The sequence below is a fragment of the Pogona vitticeps genome, chromosome 3 (assembly GCF_051106095.1).
Source record: "Pogona vitticeps strain Pit_001003342236 chromosome 3, PviZW2.1, whole genome shotgun sequence".
Taxonomy (NCBI): domain Eukaryota; kingdom Metazoa; phylum Chordata; class Lepidosauria; order Squamata; family Agamidae; genus Pogona; species Pogona vitticeps.
Window position 1 is genome coordinate 94,974,921 of NC_135785.1, and position 25,364 is coordinate 95,000,284.

A 25,364-nucleotide genomic window follows, 5' to 3' on the forward strand; every position below is an offset into this window, starting at 1 on the left:
CCTAAGGTAGCAAGACAGGTACCTGTACCTTTTTTTTTACAGTGGAAGATCCTGTTGCCTGTATTGAAGTAAGATTTGTTAAGCTTCCATATATCCAATGGAATGGGGTGGGGAGAGGTTGCTATCTTGTCTTTGGCCTCAGACAGAAAAATCTTGTGCTATAGCCCTGATGATGGCAGTTTTGTACAACCCTCACCACCCCCCTCTTTGTACTTTGAAAGAACGAGGAAAAGAATAATATACCATCTCTCTTGCAATCACTGATTTATTTATTTTTTTACTGTACATCTGTCTGAAGTTTCTTGGTATGCAGGAAGAACCGGCCTGGATAAAATTAAATGATTTTTAAAGAATCAAATTGATTGAAATCACCAATCAAAAATCTATTTTTAAAATTAAAATTATATTAAAAAGTGATTTTTAAATTTTAAATTGTGGAATGCACAGAATGATTTCATTACTACTGGTTTAGCTCATTAAAGAAAGGGCATCCAGTTTTGTTTGCATTCAGGATCAGACAAAGGGATGGCAGGTGAAGTCTTCTATGTGTTTGCAGAATTTGCAGTGGATAAAGAGAGATTTTGATGAAGATTTCAGGTTTAAAAGAAGGAACATAAAAATCTTCAAGTCAATATCAGTGCTATTTATCTGTGCAGTTTTATTGTGTGAGCAGACTATCTTGCCAATTAATTTGTTTCCAACCCCCTTCCTCTTTTTGGATCTTTTTCATGCAGGGGTTGAATCAATAGAGAATACACAAGACACACAATACAAAGCATTTTAAAATAATAGTATTCTAATGATGGCATAGTATAAAAACATGGATTTGGATTTCAATTTCTGCATTTTTGAGACTCCAAGCTGATCATTTCCCTAACATTAAGAGTCTGGTGTAGCTGACCCATGATTGCATCTTCCCCTTGTGACAAACTAGACCAGCTACGTATACACTTGAGAAGGTGCTACCAGCAGATTTTCAGAGACTGGGCACATCTGTTCTATTAGTTGCATTTTTATGCTGTTTTTCTCTTGGTGAAGAGACTCAGAGCTGCTTACACATCATTAGAACAAAAAATAAAACAGAACAAAACAAAACAGAATTTGTAAACCACTAATAATTGTTAAACACAATAATATTAAAACAGATATCTGAAAACAGTTTTAATTTTAATAAAATTGTTTTAATAACAATTCTTATTCTGTGTCCAGAACACAGATAGAATTGTAGCTCCTGTCCTCTTAAGATGCTGGCCACAGAGACTGGTGAAACGTTAGGAAGAAAAACCTCCAGAACGCAGCCAAACAGCCCAAAAAACCCACAACAACCAATTTTTAAAAACATTAAAAGGTAAAGGTAAAGCTTCCCCTTGACAAATTGTCCAGTCATGTCTGACTCTAGGGGGCGGTGCTCATCCTTGTTTCCAAGCCGTAGAGCCAGCGTTTGTCTGAAGACAGTTTCCATGGTCACGTGGCTAGGGCGACTTAGACAGAACGCTGTTACCTTCCCACCGTGGTAGTACTTATTTATCTACTCGCATTTTTACATGTTTTAAATTTTACATGGTTTAACCAGCAGCGTCACCGTTAAACATCTTCATGAGGCCGCTGGGCGGGGTCATCAGGGGGTGTGGGGCATCGTGTCACCAGTACGCTGATGACACACAGCTCTACATCTCTTTTACTCCAACTTCAGTGGATGCCGTCCAGTCCCTTCAGCGCTGCCTGGACACCGTACTGGAATGGATGCAGTCAAATGGATTGAGGCTGAACCCGGACAAGACGGAGGTCTTGAGGGTGGGTGGCCCTCCCGTCAGTGGCATAGGTGACTCCCTTTCTTTTGGAGGGACGACCCTTGCCACAAAGAGTGAGGTCCGCAGCTTGGGGATACATCTAGACCCGGCACTAACCATGGAAACCCAGGTGGCGTCCGTGGTCCGTTCTGCCTATTTTCATCTATGGCGGATTGCCCAGCTGCGACCATATCTTGATCGGGGGGCCCTCACTACTCTAGTCCACGCGCTCGTAATCTCGAGACTAGACCATTGTAATGCACTCTACGTGGGGCTGCCTTTGAGGCTCTTGCGGAAACTCCAGATGGTCCAGAATGCAGCAGCCAGGCTTATTAGTGGGGTGAGAAAATATCAGCACATCTCCCCCACTCTGGCTGCGCTGCACTGGTTACCTATTCGTTTCCGCATTGACTTCAAAGTATTAATGATTACATATAAAGCCCTAAACGGTTTGGGACCTCAATATTTGGCAGATCGCCTCCTCCCACCCAGATCTACCCGAGTCACCCGACATAGCCAGCAGGGATGGCTGAGGGGACTGACGCCGAGGGAGGCCCGGAAGGAGAAAACAAGAAACCGGGCCTTCTCGGCAGTTGCCCCTCGGCTGTGGAACACACTTCCCACTGAAATTCGGCTGGCACCCTCGCTGGGTGTGTTCAAAAACCAACTAAAAACATGGTTATTCAGACAGGCCTTCCCCCCAGTCACCTAAGTTCCTTCCCCCTTTTTTCTGGTTCTTAATGTTGCCATCTTGGATAATATTAATTATAATAATTGCATTATGTTAGTTATTCTTCTATATTGTTTTAATGTGTTTTAATTTTTGTAAGCCGCCCCGAGTAGACCTTGTCTAGAGGGGCGGGGTAGAAATTGAATAAATAAATAAATAAATAAATAAATAAATAAATAAATAAATAAATAAATAAATAAATAAACATTAAAATGATATAAAAGCAGGAACTGTAATAATTCTAACAATGTTAAAATTAGATATTAAAAACTTGTCTGAAGAGATAAGTTTTCACTCGTTGCTGAAAGGAGAAGAAAGGGAGAGAGCAGCCTAATCCTAAGAGGGAGGACATGCCATAACTGGGGACAGCCGCCAAGAAGGCCCTCTCTCAGCTCCCCATCAAGAATACCTATAAAGTTGACAGGACCAAGAAGAGACCCAATGTTAACCCCGAAAATCGGGTCGATTCTCCGGCAGAGGCAGCAGACTAAGACACGAGACAACCAGCTGTATAGGATGCCAATATAACACAGCTAGGGCCCAATCTCTTAAAAGCAGAGAGGAGCCCCGAAGCACGGGTGCATAGATGTTTTATAGGGATACACACAAAGGGCCATAAACAGTTAGATTCTGATTGGTGTCCTGAACCCGAAACTTTGGATCTCTATGCCCATTGGCCCTAAATGTTCTGTGGGTCTGACTTATTGGCTATACCTGAATGTGCATATGATACGCATGCCCCCTTGGCCTTAAGGTTATGAATTACTCAGATGGCGACTATGTGTCTGATTTGACAGTACCCAGATATTCGTTATCTCTGTCGTTTTGTTTATTGTTGCATTGTATATGGCCTTCAAGTAACAGCTTTTCCCTTGGTGTCAAAATGGAAGTGCCTTAGCTTCCTCCCTACGCATACCAAGGGTGCCAATTATCTCCTTAATTGCCCTCTGAGCAGGCCTGTTGTTTTGGGAAGTGAAAGTATTGTGTTCTGTTCCTTGGGGCGATATCTCTCAGCTAGCAGATGGAAGGCCATTGAGGCACTATGTGTTTTGATATGCAAGGGTGTGTTTGTAAAGCACTATGTGTTTTGATATGCAAGGATGTGTCTGTAAAGTTAGCACCCTGGTGTGATTGTGGCAAGAGTCAGGAGAAGAGATCCAAGTCAGGGTCAGTCTACAGTAAAAGCAGTTTCTAATACAGATCCATTCGGATACAGATACATTCAGATACATAAAGTTACACAAGTATGCGTGTGCAAGACGTTACAATAATTAAGTTGTATTGAAACTAAATACAATTGCTGCATTGTGGAAGAAGCAATGGGAATAAAAGCGGTGTATGAAGTGAGATACAATAATAATAAAATGCTTATTTGTTAACCCCAGAATGGCCAGCCTTCACCTTCCTCTATGATTTTAAGATCTGAGGATGATTATATGGGGAGAGGTTGTCTATCTATGATAGATATAATTTACATAATTTTTTTGCATCACACCATGTAAATCCTATTCCATTTCACAGTCTTCGGAAAAATCTGGAAAAAAAAGTACTTTTTGAACTATAGCTTCCTGCCCATGTGGCCAGTGGCTAATCTTGCTGGGGGATTCTGGAAAGTGTAGTCTATAACAGTAATTTTTCAAGCTCTCAATGGTTAGTAACTGATCTCCTTTTGCAGATATCTCCTGTCAGATGATTCTGCCAGCACTGGCTTATCTTCCAACATCCCCTATAAGAGCTGTTTTTTTTTCCTCTTTAAACCCACTGAGATATAATGTGCTATGTGCAAACCTAACTTTCAGCAGTTGATCAGAAGAAATATTGGGTAAATTTGTGTATAGTTTTTTTCCGCAGCACAAATGACCTGTTAATGGCTGCAAACTGGAATCACAAACATGCACTGAGCAATACTGGAGAATTAAAATCCAGATGAATGTTATTGCTCATCTGGCCTTAACTTCACTGCCTATGTGACTGCTCTATGATTTTGGCTTTTTCACTTGGTCTACTGAGACCTCAATCAATGGGTGACGTGATTCTGTTTTGATCAGAACTGCAATGCCATGCAGTATGATAATATTTATTTGATGTATAATAAGTTTTTGTCCAAGCATTGTACAAGCAATTGGGCAATCACTTGATTGGCGAAGCAACATGTATGAATGCTTCACCTAGATTACGTTCTAGAAATGTGGCAATGCAGAGTTAAAAGAAAGCAGCAGGACTTTATTGGGAGCATGGACTGTTATAAAACGATTAGAGCCTATGTGATTTTTCATCTACTTTTTCCTCTTGCAAATAGCATCTGCCTGATGAGACTTTTCCAAACGTCTTGGGGTAGTTTATGCTGGCGGTGTCAAATCTTTCTGAATAGACATCCTGCTTAGCTTTCTGGCTTGTGCCGATAAGATCTTTGACAAAGGAGAGGAGGTGTGAAAGCCTAATGAGAAAAGACAAACATGGAAAAAAGTGACAGATTACAAAAACTATGGCCTCCTATTTTACACTTGCATTTAGATTTTGTTCTTTAATAGAGACTGATTTTTTAAAATTGTTTTTTCTGAAACAAGAAGGTGTAATTTAACTTCTGGCTTTCACATATTACAAACAGTGGAATGCTTCTTGTCTCTTTATGTAGTTTCAGTTCAGAGTGATGTAAGCAGACGGGACAGGGAGAGGTGTACAATTATCCATTACAAGTAAAATAAATCTGTTTGCTTGTTCTGTTGATATGAAGAAGACAACAAAATCTGTTACTTGTGAATGTTTCCCTGTAATAGCTTTTCATGCATCATTTATGACACTCTTTAGCATTATGGCAGTGAAAGGTAAACTTAACATGGTGCTAAGGTGACATGATTTATTGTGAATGAATACCCCTGTTATTGTTGGAAGTTTTATTTACAATCTTACATGCTGTCTGTAGTTTGAGTAACTCAGTGGGATTTTTCTGGGCTGGGGTGATTATCTGTCTGTCCAGTACTAACCAATTGTTCCAGTTTTGAATTAAAAGAGAGCTCCACCTCTTTGCTGAGTGTTCTATAGCTTCTTTTGTCAGTTGGTGGCAGTTGTTTGTTGTTGTTATCTGTTGGGCTGGATGCTGGTATGTTTACGGTTAAAAAAAAGCAACATACGTAAGTCTGCAATTTCAAGCAACTTTAAGTAATGAAATGTTTTTAATTCTTTCTCCTACAAATGTCTCAGAGTGAGTTATTGAGACTACAAGTGTTAGTTAATGAGAAAGGGTGGACTCTGAAGATAGCGATTCCCCTCTGTCTACCTGTATACTTCTGATATAGCAAAAAGAGTCATTTACAAGAAAATTTCAAAAACTCTGCAAAAGTTTCCAGTGAAAGCATTGTCCAAAAGAGTACATTTATTAGGCTCTTTCCTCTTATGCTTTTTGAGTTCATAATCATATTTGAGCAGAGCAGTCATCACTTAATAGTTGTTGTTTAGTCGTTAAGTCATGTCCTCCTGTCTTCCACTGCCTCCCGGAGTTGGGTCAAATTCATGTTGGTAGCTTCGGTGACACTGTCCAACCATCTCGTCCTCTGTCGTCCCCTTCTCCTCTTGCCTTCACACTTTCCTGACATCAGGGTCTTTTCCAGGGAGTCTTCTCTTCTCATGAGATGGCCAAAGTATTAGAGCCTCAGCTTCAGGAGCTGTTCTTCAAGTGAGCACTCAAGCTTGATTTCCTTTAGAATGGATAGGTTTGTTCTCCTTGCAGTCCAGGGGACTCTAAGAAGTCTCCTCCGGCACCACAATTCAAATGCATCAATTCTTCGGCGGTCAGCCTTCTTTATGGTCCAGCTCTCACTTCCATACATTGCTACACTTCCATACATCGCTACACTTAATAGTACAAGTAGACAATCGAGAATTTGAAGCTGGAACTCCCTGTCTCACAACATCATCCCTAATACAAAACTAAAATTTTTGAAAATAGATGCTCGTATCTCAAAGAGAACGACTGAAATCCCTAATAAGGTGAGTGCTGTCAAACTTTTATTTGGCCTTTATTTATTTGTAGGATATCTTTCACCTGGTGAGGGAACCCAAGGCCGTTGACATTAGAACAAGTAAAATTAAAAGCACAATAAATTACAGATTAAAAAGCAATTACAGTACAAAATGATAATAATTAAAAATCCCTGGAGTAATTTTTTAAAAATTAAAACTTTAAAAACAAATTTAGAAAAGCTAAAATTTAGCATCTGGGGACTCAGCTTTTATTAAAAGACTGCACAAAAGGGTGGGTCAGTGGAATGATAAAAAGGTGGGGGCTCACCTACCTTTTTGAGAGAGCATTCCACAACCTAGGAGCAGGCACAACGAAAGCTCCTCTATCGTTTTTCCATCAAACATGCCTTTGATGGCAGTGGGACTAAGAGAAGGATCTCTGAAAATCTTAAGGCTAAAAGGGCTCATTTAGACAGATACAGTCTTTCAGATAGCATGAATCCAAACCCTACAGGGCTTTTTAGGTGAGATAGCATGGATCCAAACCCTACAGGGCTTTTTAGGTGACAACCAACACTTTGAATTTAAAAGATGATATAGATCAGGGGTCTCCAAACTTTTCACCGTGAGGGCCACATAACATATTTTCCACATTTTTGAGGGCCAAAGGAACGCATGCATGAGCACCCACCATACTTTGGATACCCCTGGTGTAGATGGATCAGGCCTAGCCCAAGACAACCTGCTACCTGTGATGGAACAGCAAATCAGTACTGTAGGCTGGTCAGCGTATTTGGCCATCTGGGACATAAGATTTTACAAGTGACTCAGCAGTAGAAAGCAATATCCATCCTAAGATGTTAAATGAAATGGCATTTGCTGCTGTTGCTTTATATTCATGACCTGCTGCCTGTGGTACATGCCACATTCTGCCTAATAATAGGGTTGACCCTGCTATGAATAAGATATTAAGAGATGCATACAGGCATCTCACCTGGCACAAATATGAGTTAGAAGAGGTAAAGATCCTGATCATTCAGCCATGTTCAGATTGAATTATGGTATTTCTTGCTTTGAAAACCCCATAGTGAAAAGGATGTTACAGTACATGAGGCATGGTCTTGTTTTTGTTTTTTTTATTACATAGAGACCGCATAGTTAATGCAATGAAATCCACATAAATAATGCAACTGAACTTTAGTGGTGCTTGGGTAAAGTGCTGGAGACTTGGTTTGCAGGAAACTAAGGGTCATCCTGTGTGTTACATTTCACATGTCTGGTTCTTCTAAAAATAGGAAGTGCAGCAGCAATCTCTCTCTCTCTCAAAAACAACTTTTTCTATCCAAACAAGCTTCTGGCAGAAACCAACCCATCTTGTACCATAGTACTTGTACCACAGAAGGAAACCAGTATTGGTTGAATTACAACTCTGAGGTAGTGATTTTAAATAGATTAGTTAGTATCTGTGGGGCAAAGGTTAAGCTGAGTCCCCACATTTTATGATCCACGTCCTGACTAATCATCCCCATGACACCTGGAAAAAAAAAACAAATTAAATGTGGTTTTACATTTAATATAATATATAGCTTGGCCCTTAGTCCTTTGAGAGCTTCAGAAGCAGTTTCAGCCCCTTTTTTTCCCCCAATTGGTTTTTCCTTGATAAATTCTGGAGACTAAAGCTGTCTTGGTTGAGTTGAGGAAGGCGTTTCTAAATGTTCAAGCTTATTGTTTCTGGATTCTGGTTCTCATGAATCACAGGCCAAACACAAAACAACACAACCAGGTTTCATCTCACATGCTAAGAAAGTACTAAAGAGCTGCTTCAGTTTACTGCTACCCCACTGGAACCTGCAGAAATCATTTTATATTAATAAAGATGTCATGTTTCTCCAAAGTAATTTGGTATTAATTAGCATATTTTAATTAATGCTCAGTTGTAGGTTATTGCCCTTACAAATGTAGTATAAAATTTGGTGACACTTGGAAGTCTCCATCATTATGAATGTGTTAGGCTTTGAAATATTAGGTTTAGTAATAGTGAAATTAGTGTTGCAATCATTTAGCACCTTACAGTAGGTTCCGTTTCAGTTTGCCATCTAAAGAGATAGCATAAAACCTGGCTTATTCGTATACAAAATTGGAGTAGACACGCCATCAAATCTTTGACATGTGGAGCTGTATACTGTTTGTTTGAAAATTCTTCTGAATGTTCCAGTGGCGAGCACTAAAACAGACCTTTTCCTTTGGTAAAATAACAGTAATCTTGAGGAATTCTACTGGCATTAGTGTTGATTTATTCTGAAGCTTCTAACTAAAATAAATTGGCTTCTATAATTAGCCAAAGTTTTAAAAAAGTCACTAACTCTGTTACTGTACTCTGAGTTTACACTTAGAAATATTCTTTAGGAGGAAATTAATAACAACAACAAAAGCTCATAGGGAAAGGCGCAGACTGGTAACTGGGTCTGGAAGAAACCTCTGTTGGTTCAGGTAAGTGAAAAATAGAACAGGTTGCTTTCTGCTTATGTGCCAGGAAGAAAGGGTAACATTTCTAATTTCACTTCCCTTTTCAGTTTGATGCATTCTATCTTACATTATTTTCAAAGGATTTTAATTGGTAGAATCAGTTTTTAGACAGGTGCATAGGGTTAAAACATGAAGAGGATGAGAAATCTCTGTTCTATACGCGAAGCGTAAATTATGATTTTTAAAAATTCAGCATATTATTTGAATCATAAATTTTATATTGCTTAAAATCCTGCTACAGACCACCCACAGAAGGGTGATAACGTCAATGGTGAAGATTTTCAGTAATGAAAGACCTCTCCTTTCATTCCACTCTTTCTGCAACTTCCATGTAATGAAACTGATTATTCTTGAGTTGAACAAGCCATGGGACAAAGGTTTTTAATGACCAAAAACCTCCCCCTGTCGGGGATATTATCATCTTTCCACAGGTGTATCTTGTGCAACAGGGTTTTGGCCATTATTTCCTTTGATTTTGAAATGCAAAGTGGTGTGATTAAAATGAAGTATTTTGTACATGTAAATAAGCTCAGTTTGAAACATAAATCTCAGTGCCCTCTCAATTTCTATTTCATAAGAAAGTAATATGTTGTTCTTCCTCTGGTGAGATTACCCTTTTTTCCTTTCAGTTTTTTTTATCCTTTATAGCCAACTTTTTATGACTTGAAGGTACAGATGTAGATGGAAGTTGGCAATATATTTGATAAAGAGAATCATTAAAAGTCTTTGTACATTTTATTCTTGTTCTTTTATGTCCATGTGTTTCCTTTTCTATTCTCAAGTAATAATTATAATGATGCTACAACTATTAATGACACTGATGTTGTAATCTCTCTGGGGAAAAGATGTATTTCTTCCCATGCACCAAGCATTCATTAAATATTGCTTATTTATATGCTTTTTGAAGGCCAAGGATTCATATTTTGAGTGACTTTTCTGCTTATCCAACTCTGTCAGGGCCATTTAGTTTTAAAGGTTGAGTGATCTGTATTTTTGACACTTATGCCTCTGATGCTACGTACAAATTATTATTATTATTATTATTATTATTATTATTATTATTATTATTATTATTATTATTATTATTATTATTATTATTATTATTATTATTATTATTATTATTATTATTATTATTATTATTATTATTATTATTTTTATTTATTTATTTATTTATTTATTTATTTATTTATTTATTTATTTATTTATTTATTTATTTATTTGATTTATACCCGCCTGTCTGGACCAATGGACCACTCTAGGCGGCTTCCAATATAAAATTAAACAATAAAATACAACAGATACATAGCTAATACAAAACAACTAGAATAAACTAAAAAATAGGACAATAAGAAGAAGAGAATCAAGAATTGGCTGGAGGGAAGGCCTGAATAAATAACCATGTTTTAAATTGGGTTTTGAAGATGCCCAGTGTAGGGGCCACGCGAATTCCCGGAGGGAGATTGTTCCAATGGTGAGGAGCCACAGCCTAGAAGGCCCGGTTTCGTGTCTTCTCCTTCCGGGCCTCTCTCGGCGTCAGGCTCCTCAGCCTCACCTCCTGACTCACACGGGTGATCCGGGTAGACCTTGGTGGAAGTAGGCGTTCCGCCAAGTATCGAGGTCCTAAACCGTTTAGGGCCTTAAAAGTAAACATTAAAACTTTGAAGTTGACGCAGAAACAGATGGGCAGCCAATGCAATGCAGCCAGCGTAGGAGAAATATGATGGTGTTTTCTCACTCCAGTAAGGAATCTGGCTGCAGCATTCTGCACTACCTGAAGTTTCCACATCAGCCTCAAAGGCAGCCCCACGTAGAGCGCGTTACAGTGGTCTAATCTTGAGATTACGAGCACATGTACCAATGTGGTGCGCGCCCCCGAGTCAAAGTAGGGTCGCAGCCGGGCAATCCGCCAGAGATGGAAGAAGACAGTGCGGACTACCGACGCCACCTGGGGTTCCATGGTGAGCGTCGGATCCAAGTGTATGCCCAAGCTACGAACCCCACTCTTCGCGGCCAAGGTGACCCCCCCAAATGTGAGTCACCCAAGCCACCTACCGCGGGGGCACCCACCCTCAGAACTTCCGTCTTATCTGGGTTTAGCCTCAGCCCGTTCTCCTGCATCCATTTCAGTACGGCCTCCAGGCAGCGCTGAAGGGACAGGACAGCATCACCTGCAGTTGGTGAAAAGGAGATGTAGAGCTGGGTGTCATTGGCGTATTGATGACACGAAGCCCCACACCTCCTGATGACTCCACCCAGCGGTCCCAGGAAGATGCAAACTCTGCTCATCCACTGTGTGGTGAGGCAAATGAGTTGGGAGTTGGGATAGGTAAATATATTAGCTTGCTTTCTCTATGTATGCTGGGAATAATTGTATCTAATAACCTGAATCCTATGCATGTATATGTAAAATTATGTAAGTTGTGGTGGTGAAGTGCTACTAATTAACAGAGTGCTTGTTACATTCCTTGTCACATGCCTGGCCATGTCTTTGACATGTGACCAGGAATAGGACCAGCACTTCGTTTATTAAAAGCAACTTAACACAGTTTCTATGACTAGGATGTTTGTTTCTTACACAGGTATAAATCACCAATAGGCTTCTAGCCACTGAATTTGGGCAGTGGAAGTGAGGAAAATTTAGTTTAAATTTGTTTTTGATGAATTTGTCAACATTTTTAATCTTCATGTGCAAAAAGGGAAGAACATGAGATTTAATGCACACTATGGTAACATGCTGAAACATGGAAAGCAAAAATGTGTAAGTCACACTCATCTGCTGTGCAAAGCCATTCTTAGCTGACTAAACAGCAGCTTGGGAAGTATTTTCTATAATTACAACTGCAGCTTATTTGCTTACCTTTAGTTTATTCTTAGTAAGTGCTGCAGTCTTTCCTGAAGTACCTTACTCCTCAAGTACAGCCCTATCAATTGTAGCACTGCCTCCCAGTCTTTGTGGTAATTGTGACATCTTCATGACTTCATTACTTGGTTTCAAAGGACTCAAAGGCTCTTGACTGCACACCCCAATGTTCATCCTAATGAGTATGAAGACTTGCTAAGGAGAACATGAAAAAGGTCAGTTAATTCAGACATGAAACTTACTGTATTTGAGAACATACAACTTCCAATTAGGACTAGGGTGCCTATGGACAGTTAGGGAAAACAAATTGTTCTATTTTTTTTTGCTCTCTGAGAAAAAAATGAACATTCTGTTAAATGGAAGGTGTGGTGGTGCTGCGGGTTAAACCGCGGATGCCTCTGTACTGTAAAGTCAGAAGATCGGCAGTCGTAAGATCAAATCCATGCAATGGAGTGAACTCCCATCGCTTGTTCCTGCTCCTGCCAACCTAACAGTTCGAAAGCATGTAAAAATGCGAGTAGATAAATAGGTACCACCACGGTGGGAAGGTAATGGCGTTCCGTGTCTAGTTGCGCTGGCCATGTGACCACGGAAACTGTCTTCGGACAAATGCTGTCTCTATGGCTTGGAAAAGGGGATGAGCACCGCCCCCTAGAGTCGGACACGACTGGACTAAATGTCAAGAGGAACCTTTACCTTATTTAATGGAAGGAACAATTCATATCACATGACTATTGAAGAAGAGGCCCAGTTTACCTACCCTGCCCTCCAGCCTTCTGTTGAGCAAAGATAAGCAGTTCAGCCCCCAACAATGTACTCAGTGCAAGGTTTAGACCTAGGATGTAACAACTGAGATATCAAAGAGTGTGTGGACCAGTAACACCTGTTTAGGAAGATTTTTATTGAAATGTTTGCTTTTATTCTGCCATATTTTTGTTACAGAGGGTGGGTTTATTAAGTATTATTGTCTCATTTTATTTATTGTAAGCTTCCTTGAGTTCTGAACTGTTCACAGTATATTGATGTAAAGACTACTACAGGTCGAAAACTAGCTGTTAAAAATACAGTGGTGCCTCGCTTAGCGATCGCTTCGCTATGCGATGAATTCGCATAGCGAGGGGGTCCGGGCCATCGCTGGAGCGTTCGCTCAGCGATGGCCCCTATAGCGTTTTTTCGCTGTGCGATGATCGCTAAGCAATTCGCTTAGCGATTTTCGCACAACGAAGCGGGGGAGAACAGCTGATCGGCGGTTCCAAAATGGCCGCTGGAAGGTCCGCGCCACATTTTCGCGCCCTGCCCTCGCTTACCGAGGGCGCAAAAATGGCGGCGCTATGGAGGAACATCGCTTAACGGTGAGTTTTAAAGCCATAGGAACGCATTGAACGAAGCTCAGTGCGTTTCTATGGCTTTTTTATTTCCGTTTAGCGATGTTTTCGCATAGCGAAGGTTAATCCGGAACGGATTAACCTCGCTATGCGAGGCACCACTGTAGTGGCCTAGTAAAGGCATCATCTGCCCTTTCTTTTGTACTTTGAATTAGAGTTGCCATCTTTCAGTTCTCCAGATCTGGGCTCCTGTATCTGTATGTTATTCAAATTAAGTCATATTATTTACATATTAGACAAATGTGCACAATATCCAAATTAAGCACATTAGTTAGTGCATTGTATTTCTAGCAAAACATTTCAGCGTTGACATTATTTATATAGTAAACACCAGTAAGAGAGATCCAGTGTAATAAAATACACCCATTGGGTAGTTATGGAATTTTAGATATATTGGTCTTTATTTCAATGCCTGGCTTTCAAGGAGACATTATCTGAATGCAATTAACTTGAAATTGTCTCATTATGCTCAGGGAGCTTAGATGTCTTTGCAGTTGTTTGCTAAGAAAGAATCCCTCAAAAAAATATGAAACAGAGATATAGGGATATACAAAGGCTTCTGTTCAAGAGTTGGTCCAAAACTCTTTTGTACAATCTCTTCCAAGTATCTTCTGTAGCACACCTGCACATTTAAGAGCTGAAGTGGGATTCTCCCTAGATGAAATACATTGTACTGACTCATGAAATTTTCAATACTGTCTGCACCAATAGCTGCTGTTTTGCTTGACTGCTATGGGCATAACTATGAAGCAATATGTAAATAGGAGCTTGTCAACAATCTAAAGAATCAATTCACCATATCATAGCCAGAAGACCTAAACTAGCAACAATAGATTATATGTGCAGGCATAACCAAGTTGCAACTATCGTTTCTCAGCAGTTACCCAAATCATATGGATTACTCACATTTTTTCTTCATACAGTGGAGTCTCGACTTATGGTCAGCTCCACTTATGAACTTTTTGAGATTCGTACTTATCCGGCCACAAAGTTTTACTTCGACTTGCGGCTGGAGAATTGACCTACAGACCAGAAGAGGGAGGCGGAGAAAGTGCCAAATTCAAATTTGGCGCTTTCCCCGCCTCCCCCTTCCAGTCTGTAGGCCGTGGAACGGCCTCCGGATGCCTTCCAGGGCTTCTCCGCTGCCATGGGAGGCATCTCAGAGGTCCCCCCCACCGCCGATAGTGCCTCCAAAGCACTATCGGCGGTGCGAGGGAACCTCCAAGATGCCTCCCATGACGGCGGAGAAGCCCTGGAAGGCATCCGGAGGTCCCTGCCACCGCCGCCACTGCTGGGAGCCGCGCTAGGCAATCCCAGCCATGCTTGGACTCCCAGGAGCCTGAGCATGGCCAAGATCGCCCAGCGCAGGGTGGCTGCCAGTGGCGGCGGCGGTGGCTGCTGGGAGCCTTCCGAGGTCTCAAATGGCTTTCCTCCCCGACATTGGAGGAAGCCCTTTGGGAGCTCCAAAGGCAAACAGGCAGGGAGAAATAGCTGGAAATTCGAATTTCCAGCCCGTTCTCCCTCCCTGTTTGCCTTTGGAGGTCTCAAAGGGCTTTCCCCCTGACATTGGAGGAAGCCCTTTGAGAGCTCCAAAGGCTCCCAGCAGCAGCGGTGGCGGCGGGGGGACCTCCGGATGCATTCCAGGGCTTCTCTGCCTGGAAGGCATCCGGAGGTTCCCCACCACCACCGCCACTGCTGAGAGCCAAACCGCGCCGCGCCGGGCAATCCCAGCCATGCTTGGACTCCCAGGAGTCTGACCATGGCCGGGATCGCCCAGTGTGGCTCAGCTCCCAGCAGCGGCGGCGCAGGAACCTCCGGAGGCCTTCCCCACCGCCATGGGAGGTCTCTTGGATTTCCCCTGCCGCTGCTGATAGTGCCTCTGAAGCACTATCGGCGGCAGGGGGGACCTCCAAGAGACCTCCGGCAGCCACACTGAAGCCCTTGGAATCCTCCAGCAGCGGCGATGGCGGGGAACCCCTTGAAGACTTCAAAAAGGTAAGGTTCATTTTTAAAAAAAAATATTTTAATTTTGGGGTGTGTGTGTGTTTCTGGGACAGGTTACGGATTAATGTGTTTTCAATGCATTCCTATGGGGAATGCATTTTCAATTTGAGGACTTTTCAACCTATGGACCCCGTTCCAATATGGATTAATTCTGTAGGTCAAGACCTCACTGTATAAAATTCCAGACACTTCCAGGTTTAGAAAGTGAAACTGCAATACTATACTGGGATGAGCAAGTAAAAACAATTGCTGAAAAAAATCCTCATGTTATCCTTCTGGATAAATAACAAACAACCATTATAGAAGTTCCATCAACGAGTAATTTTAAAAGTACAGAGAGTACAAAAACTCAAACTACCAAACATCAAGGGAAGAAATTAAACCAATGTGGAAGCAAGACCATGTTCTCCTCCTCCCATAATAAATTCAGCTACAAGAGTCATTCCAAAATTGTTTGCTACCAGTATAAAACAATTACTAATAGCTGATAATTTTTTCCTGAAATTCTAAAAATCTGTGATTTTGCAAACATCAGCTCATCCACACATTTAAGGACTTGACTCCTAGATATGTCCCCTGAACTAGCAATGCTGAGAAACAAGAAGTATGTTCATCATCATCATCATCATCATCATCATCATCATCATCATCATCATCATCATCATCATCATCATCATCATCATCATCATCATCATCATCATCATCACCAGCTATTCATAATTTATAGTCCTCCTCTTATTTTTTTTTCCCAGTTCCTTGTCTGCTTTGGGCAGCACCATTTCCAGCTGAGCTCCCAGAAGGCTGTGGAAGATAACATGGGAACTGATGTTTCTAGAAGGCTAGTAGAATCATTGACTCATGGAGTAATAGAACTGGAAACTTGGAAGGAACCCCAAGGGTCACTGAATGCAACCTTTGCCAAAGCAGGATATGCAGTAAGACAGACAGTATCAGAGCTTGGCAAAACTTTTCTGGACTAGAGATTCCATTATTGTTCAACCAACATCAGTTCAGTTCATCATTGCTTTCTAAGTATTACACCATCTGCAGGCATCTCTGCATTTCTCAGCTCTCTGCAAAACCAAAAGAATCAGGTTAATTGTGAATTGCAACATTTATCCATGAGAAGATGAGTTTTTAATGAATACATTTATGAGCTCCTGTCAAACTATGGATGGCTTCATTTATTGGTTAATCACACTGATAGGTTACTTTTTCACACACACACACACACACAAAAACAATGTCTGCTTGTTTTGTCTTGTATCTCCAGTTTAGTAACAGGTAGACTGCCTTGAGGAAGGAAGGAAGGAAGGAAGGCTTTGAAGGTAGATCAGCTGAGAGATGGGGTAAAACTCAGCCAGATGTTTTAAATTATTTTATATTTTATACACGTGTTTAGTGTTAAATGTATTTTCTCCAAAACACACATATCTAGATTTGTTTGGGTCAAACATGTTTTTCTAAATGTATTTTATCTCAAAACATGGATATAAAAACATAATTCAATCCATCTTTCAATTAAAATGTTGAAACCGTCCTGATGAATGTTACGGTAGCTTGGAAGCCACCTGTCCGTCATTGCTGTAGCGGCATGTCATCTGCCAATAGCGTGACGGAAGGTGGGACATAAGTGGTGGAGCCAGGGTATATAAGGGGAGTGAATGGGTGTGAGTGCTTTAGATAGGGACAGATAGGGACTAGATAGGGACCTGATAGGGACTGGTTAGGGACCGGTTAGGGTGTTAGGGTTTGTTCCTATTGTGAAGAACTGTGCTATATAGTGAAGGTCTGTGAGAGAGTGTGGGAGTGAGTGATACTTTATTACATTGATTGCCTTATTATTTGAGTTGTTAAAGTGATTTACCATTTGTGAAGGGAAAGACCAACCTCGGCGGGTCTTTCTGGTGGAGCCGACTCTCTTAAAAACCTCAAAGAGGACACAGACCAGCCCTCCTGCTTCCCCAGGTCGAAAGCAAGACCAGGGTACCGACACCTTGAACTTAGAGGAAACCCCCCCAAAAGGGGTGGTATCCTGTGCGGTGACTTGGAAAAGACATTTAAAGGGTTAATGGCTGCTGAGCCAAATAAGGAAGATTTGGAGGGAAAGGGGAAGGTGGAGTTAAAGGAGGAGGAAGGGGGGTTGGGGGATATAACCGTGGGCAGGGGATATATCCTTGGTGGATGGGAAATGGTGTGGATCGAGGATCCTTGGACCGGACACTGGGAACAGATCCGTGTGCCCAAGGAGGAGGCAGAGCGGAGGCGTAGGAAAGGTCTAATGCAGAGGCCCTCCTATTGGGGAGAGACGGAAGCTAAAGCCTGGCGAAAAAAGCTGCGAGAAGCAAAGGAGGCAAGTGAAAGGGAAAGGGCGGCCAAACAAGCATGGCATGTAGAAGAATTGAGGAAGATGGGCTGTTACCTGGTCCCTGGAGTGCCTCGCCAGGCGAAGGAGACCCCTCATGGGAGTGGATGGGAGACGAAGAAACCCTCCCTTTATTGAATCCCTTTTTGCAAGGTTATGACAACCCTGAGTTGGGGGAGGTCCCGGTTGGACCTTGGGGACTTGAACCTATTGTAACGGTTATGAACAATACTGTAGTACCCTTACCTGAGTTGGACTCAGTGCAAGAGACTAAGCAACCACCACCTGTTAATGTTGACGTTCCAGTTGTTAAGGTTAATAAATCACAGTTAAAACCAGAACCAAAAGCATCGACTCCTTTTTGGAACCCCTGGGAAGCCCCAAAGACTGAACCCTCACACCATTCATTTTCTTATAACCAATAAACACAAGTTTTTATTTTCAAAATCATTTATTAGTCTGAAGAGTCATTTGAGGGAATGGTTGGTGGCAGCGTGAATAGAGTGAGTGTGTGAGAGTGACGTGGCACCTCCTTTGTGACGTGTGAGGAGGCTGTCACAATGAAACATTCTGAAAAACTGGTGAAATCCAGTCGTCAGTCTGGGAATTGTGGATCAAGTATTGGCACTGGTGAAAACAGAATCCAAGAGAATCATCTCCATTAAAGATTGTGATGATACCAGCCAGCATACATTTTGAGTTAGGGCTTGGGTTTTTGCCTCCCGATGTAAGATAAGGACTGTAATTGTCTTTTAGGCTTCGTATTATCTGTTTAGATCTGTACATTTTGATCATTTAGACAAGGAGTGTCTTCTCCCACCCACATCTAGCCGAATCACCCGCCATAGCCAGCAGGGATGGCTGAGGGGCCTGACGCCGAGAGAGGCTCGGAAAGTAAAAACTAGAAACCGGGCCTTCTCGGTGGTGGCCCCTCGGCTGTGGAATGCCCTTCCAACAGAAACTCGGCTGGCACCCTCACTGGGTGTTTTTAAAAGACAGTTAAAAACTTGGCTATTTTGGCAGGCCTTCCCTCCAGTCAGCTAAGTCTTTTTATTTCTTCTTTCCTTATCCTACCCTATCTTGGTAATCCTTTCTTAAATTAATTGTCTTAATTAATATAGCAATTGTATTTTTATGATTAGATATATTTTATATTGATTTATTTTATGTTGTAAGCTGCCCCGAGTATACATGGTCTAGAGGGGCGGGGTATAAATTTAATAAATAAATAAATAAACATGCAGTCCCAGGACCTCTCCCTACATCCCAGATTTTTAGAAAGGAGTTTTCAAAAAGTCCCCTTGTGCCCTCCAAGGGATTTGAATGGCAGTGTTACTATTCTTGTCCACAGCATCCTCATTTTAAAAAAAGAAGGGCTTTTCAGTTAAAAAACACATTTTTTTGTAAGAAACAATGTTGGATATGGATGTTTCAACTGCAGGTGTGTAACTCACTAAGGCTTAGAGGTGGGACCTCCACACCTCTGCTGCTTGCCTACTCCTGACAAAAATAAAAACATTTATTGCTTTTGGGGCAATACTTTACTGTTTGTATTGGAGCAAGCATTTGGGATGGGATCTAGAGATCTTTTCAGGACCATTCAAGTACTAATGCATATGTGCTGGGGTTTCACTCCCCCCCCCATTGTTTCTAGAAGGAGGACCTTCAGATGTGGTACTTCTATTCTTGATTATGTATGATTTTCCTTCATCATGGATTAATTAGTATTGATGTGATCTACAGCTGTCAGCTGCCAGGATCTACAGCTGTCATGGCAGAAGAGCAGAGGCTGCAATTTCTCCCCTTTTCGTTAATTATTCAGTTATTGGGAATTTCTATCGAGAATTTCAGCTTCCAGCCATTTGATAGGTACATATTATTTGAGGAGACCTCAAACATACCCAGGTGACAAAATTAGCTATTTTACGATATCTAGTTCACAATATGACTTGTAAAGACCAATGCATCCCCACCCTCACCCCAGGATCAGGATATGTTAGTCTGTTTGGTACTTGATTTCTCTTCATCCTTGGTCTGGGCAAACAGTAAAAAAAATATTATCAGCTCATTCTGCTGCTATGGGTTTTCCAAGAAGCAATCCTGTTTCTGAGGATAAGATAGAGAATTACATCATCATATTTAGTGAATTAGAAAGAGAAGGTTTCCTTGATAGCAGCAGAGAGAAAAAAGGGATTCTACCTTACTGATGAAGCATTGATGGGAATACCTTATACAGTAGTTGTGATATAGAACAGCTCTTTTTGTATCTTTGTATATTTTGATATTCTAAGTGCATGACTTGTTTCATCTGCATACAGTAAATGAAACAATGTGAGTGGGGGTTTTTTCGTCCTTATGGCAAGATAGTGAGGGATTTTCTTTGCCAGTCTTGGAGAGATTTTGCCTAAGTGTGCAACATGAAAAACTGCTAACTTGCTGCCTTGTTACATGGACTAGCAAGAGCACTGAATAGATTGTTTCCATCTTTGTTGTCAAGCAGATTATCCTTTTGTACGTGCTGGTTGTTTGAGCATAGCTTCATAAAGAGAAAAGACACAGTTGTGTAGGTAAGATCTCTTGTAGAAGAAGTTGGAGAGATCTCAGGTCAAAACAATCTGTCTCAACTGACAGTGAATTAGAAAGATATAGAGATATGAAAGATATGAAGATATAGAGATATGAAAAAAGTTTGCCCCTGTCTCAACTGACAGTTGAGACAAGGGCAAACTTTTTTCTTATCTCTATATCCAGCCAAATATACACTACATAAAGCCCTTGTGCATATGCATGTATTACATTCATACAAATTTAGTTTTATGAATAAACAGGTTCGGAAGGAGATTCTTTTTGCAGTGCTGCATCCCCTCCAAGCTTTCATTAATCTGTAACATATGAAAAGTATGAACCTGCATGAATGTTGGCTCTTAGGTTGAGGCACAGCATGGTACCTGTCCTAATACTGTACTGAAAAACATGGACATTATTTTATACATAGAACAGTTCATGTGAATGAGTTCACATAGTTTTATATTCCTTGTCATCCTAGAAGGGAATCCATACAATACTGTTTTAGTTACTGCTATGCTATAATGGTAATACATTGTGTGAGCTTTGTGTGAAAACAGTGAGGAAGGACTATAATGATATACAGCACAGTTATCAGTGTAATAATTTGGAAGAACTGAGATTTCCTTTAAACTGTCATAACCATTCTAAAAAGCAAATCCACATTGTGTGATGGGATGTGTAAGTTTGTGAATCTTTTCTTCTTTCTTTCAAATGACCCACTGCAAATAGCTAAACCAGTTTTCAAAACCTCCTGGCTCAAGCCCAGGTTAGTAAATGAGGAGCAAAAAATCCAAGAATTACCATTGCAATACAATAAACAAATCAGAAACTGAAAAGGATGAGTCTTAAAAATGACAAATAAAATATTTTGAATAGCAAATAATTTATGCAAAATATGTTACAAAATCTAGGATGCTAAATAAATAATACAGTATACTCTCTTTTAACATTTCTTTTCCATTTTAATTTTAACAATATTTTGAATGTACCTCCCTCTTTAGAGTTGCTTTATACAAATGGTGGAATTCATATTTGTTATTTTCATTCATTGAATTCACTGTAAAATAGTTGAGGGAAATATTGAGAAAAATAGATTTGCAGTTAAATAATGTATATATATGTATATACACATTATATATATAAAAGAATTGTTACTGCTATATGAATTTTTTTTTTTGTCCTAACATTTTGGAAAATCCAAGTCTTCTGTAACCCTCTGAACACTTTAATGTACATATTCTAGTTGCACAATCTTGTATTTATATGCTCAGAAGTAAGTCACACTGAGCTTTAATGGAATTATGCCCTGGTTAGTGGAGATAGGATAGCAGTCGAACTGATGTAACCTTCCTTTATTTTAAAGTGGCAGTACTGTAATATCCCTAGCAATAATACAGTTTTGTATTCTATAAGATATATGAGTTCTGCATCAACTGAATGGCAGTCAGCAAGTACTGCATGAGTAGGTGAAATGCACAAGTAATTTATTTAGATTTGGACCTTTTAAATATTCCTTAAACGCCTTCCCAGCCCTGTGATTTGGTCTGTTTGTATTAAAATATTTATTACTGTTAAGGTGAACCATCTCTTAGTACTCTCTATCTAGAAAACCACGAAAAGTGTCACCATAAGTCAGAACTGACTTGATAGCACATGATTATTAATATTTATTTACCTTTTGGTCCAGATCTGTCTGTGTTTTAAACTAGACACAGGGCTTTGGGTTTTAATCTTAAAAAAAGAGTATATATATATTCAGGCATTAAATAATGAAACAGAAATAGATTAATCCTATGTATGATTTCAAATGTAGGATTTGGGATCTGCTAACAGTTGTTCCAGCCTAACAATAAATGGACAAAAATAAGAATAAGAGATTTTCATAATTTTTTTTGCTCCTTTCTGTCTGTAGTGACTGTTTTTTGTTAGCTTTGAAATGTATGACCTTTTTTTTAGTTTTTAGACGTGTAAGATTTTACTTTGAGATGCATTCAAAAGCATGTTTACTATAGTGAATCAGAAGCAAGTATGCAGCTCAGCGCTTCCAACATCCCCCAGTTTCCAAATGTAAATTTCCTTAGGCTCTGATTTGGAGCTGATTCACACCATAGCTCTTGAATGGGTCACACTGCATGACGGAAGTTCCTGCCAGACTTATATGGCAACACACTAATGGAGGAACTGTATGAATAGGTTTATCTACATTTCACTCCATTGGATGTGATCCATTCCTAAGGGAAAACATCCGGATGAGGCTATGCATGAAATGTTCAGCTCACGCACTGCAACTGTACATGCATGTTCAGCAATTGAAAATAGTTCCTGGCTCGGTAGGTCTGTGTAAAGCAGCTTCCCATATGCCATGGCCAGTGATCATTTTGGACTCTTTGTGATGCTGTGCCAAATCAGATCTGTGTCCATCATGGAGCGTTTGGAAGGCATCCAGTCTGAGGTAACAAAACCAAAGAAGTATCAGGATGGCTGAACAATAATCTCAAAGGGTTTGTGTAGCTCCGCATATTATCCCTCCTCTGTTCTCTGTTTGTGTTCTGATTGCGCTGTGAATAGAAACAGCCCAGCTCAAGCCCCTGGGGAGGTCATGGCTTACAAGACAACTTTCCATATGCAATATATTGTGTATGTCAAATCAGTTTTAATTGTAGAAACCTGGGAATTTGCATATCAACTTATGATTATTTTAGCGGCAACAGTGAAAAAAGATCCTTGTACTGATCAAATGTCTGGAGAATTAGACCATGTCTAATAATGGCTACCCAATTGTATTATCTGTTATTACAGTGAATTTAAATAAAACTATATTTTAGTCAACCATTAATTGCTCTTTTTCCTCAAGTGAATGAAACTTTGTTGCTCTGATTACCATGTCTGTCTTCAATGCTCTTTTTGTCTGTGGTGCATTTTTAAAATACAGTACTACATGAAAGAATAAAACAATGAGTCATTCATCCAGAGATATGTTGTTAAAATATCCCTTTTTATCATTACATTTCATTGCTTTAGAAACCAGGCTGTAATTCAAGGCAACAGTTAATTCTGAGAACAATAAAAAAAATCTTTGATTTCTTTTTCTAGGAAAAAAAGCCCACACACCTTTGCCTATGTAAGCTTGAACAATCCAACCTCCTATTGGGTTAATGAATTATTTCTGGAATAAGTAGACAGAATTCTCTACGCAGTCAATGTAGAGAGCACAGTGCAGAATTTCAGAGTGAAGGGTTGTTGTTGTTTTCTGGGCCTAAAAGCAGTAACAAAACAGTTCCTACAAAACTGAGAAACTCTGAATAAAACACAAGATATAACTTTTGTTAATTTAAATTTTTAGAAACTGAAATTTGTAAAGTAAGATGTAATTAAATCATGGTCCTGTACATACCAGTACATCTCAGTATATTGAAACTTTACAATATGAAAAAATACATTAGATCTGTACAGATTTTTACATGTAGGTAGGATGAGTTTTGAAAAAAGATTGATTTTAAGGATCATACTCTTTCTTTAAAGTCAAAAAATACTGCACAACTTAGCTAATTACAAATTGTAGACTTGAAACAATCTGTGTTTGAATGTATAATTCTTTTTTTTTTCCAACTGAAAGGAATTTTGGAATCTGTCACTGAAGAAAATCTTGCTCCTTCATGAGAAGTAAAAATTTGGTGGCAACTCTGGGCTGTAATTCTGACCACATGATCCAATTGAGGCTATCACTGATTTCGTGCAGCTGTTGTGATTGTGCTCAGATCCAGATCAGTTTCTAAGTGCGTCTCCATAGTTTCCTCCTGTGCATTTGTTTCATACGGCTTATGAGAAAGAAGTTCATGGTGTACACCACAGTAACTTATCGTGGGCTGATCGTATGCAAGAAACGTCGACACGTTCATAGATAAAGGTATCTGGAGAAGGAAACAAACATGGAGATTAGTTAACCAAGAGGCAGTTTAGGGCTAATCTAGGTGTGGGATCATGACAGCCCCCACCATTAGATAGCAGATTTAGGGTAGTAATTTGAAGGGCAACATATTTTTCAATATTTACTTTGTCAATATATTTTTATTACTAGGAAACTTGATACACTCCATTCACTTCACCCTGATTTCATGCAAGTTTTTTTTCTGAGCAGACATTTAGATATTATTTTAGTGTATCTTTTTTCAGCAGTGGGAATTTTTGTACAAATTAGCCCATTCACTAAAATATTTTCCTATGCAGTTTAAACTTATGCACCATTTTTTTAACAAATGTCCCAAATGTTCTAAGGTTTTGGAACACGTCTTCCTTTCTTTCACAGAGCACCTGTTAAGGACAGAAACACATAGTTTTCTGACTGCAAATTTAATCCTGTCCTACCTTCAAGGTTGGAAGGTTCAAATCGGATAAATCTTCTTGATGAAGCACACTTCTCACATACGTTTTAGATATGGTTGTGTAGCAATGAGTAGGGTCATAAAAATGTAGATTTCTGGGCTTCCTGTACTCTGTTTATTCATCTTGATCCAAAAAAATCTTAATTCAAGTCCCTCAGTAAGGAATATAATAATTCTGCTTTTCACACCATCCTAGCTCTTGGAGTGTTGCAGTGAATACTGCTATTGTACCTTTGTGACATGCTGAGGTCACAATTGCCACTATTACATCCCATCAGGAAACCCATGCTGAAATGAAAGCTATATGTAGGGTTCCTTTGATGTTAATCCTAAACTATGGAAGAAAAATAGGTGGATGAAGCAATGTTGTTTGCTTTAGTGAGGCTTCATGCGGCGCTGAATACACCCCAATTAAAAACTACTCAGAGTTAATCAAACCAAGTGAAATAGGTTTCAAATTGCCAAAGCCTTATTTCATCTTGTTATGCCCACAGGAGGCACCTATTACTTCAGCCACCACTTCCCATAAATGGGAGTCTCTCAAAACTTGGGACACATTTCTCCCAGAGAAATGGAGACAGAAGAGGCTTCTGCAGAAGTATAGTAACTCTTCCCCATCCTCCATCCTTCTGTCTTGCTTTTCTGCTTGCCAGCTTCTTTGCTAGATTTAAGACCAGCTGAGGTGGGGCTACTCCTCCTGCATGAATGTATTTGAGTAGAACAAGTATAGACAAATTGTGAGGACACTCGTTTTGCAGGGGAACGATGTACCTGAGCCTTGTATAAACACCATA

The 25,364-nt window shown here is 40.1% G+C and overlaps 2 protein-coding genes across 7 annotated transcripts in view; one reads left to right on the forward strand and one right to left on the reverse strand.

The window, feature by feature from the left end:
* The window catches only part of CTNNA3 (catenin alpha 3), a 1,002,073-nt gene that overhangs the window by 250,757 nt on the left and 725,952 nt on the right, over positions 1–25,364 (forward strand). The window lies entirely within an intron of this gene.
* LRRTM3 (leucine rich repeat transmembrane neuronal 3) overlaps positions 21,055–25,364 on the reverse strand; it is a 160,310-nt gene continuing 156,000 nt past the window's right edge. For both annotated transcript variants that reach the window (XM_020809416.3, XM_020809415.3), the window contains one exon: positions 21,055–24,099. In XM_020809416.3, the coding sequence (XP_020665075.2) occupies positions 23,911–24,099 (189 nt within the window). In that variant the 3' untranslated portion in view covers positions 21,055–23,910. The remainder of the gene's footprint in view (positions 24,100–25,364) is intronic.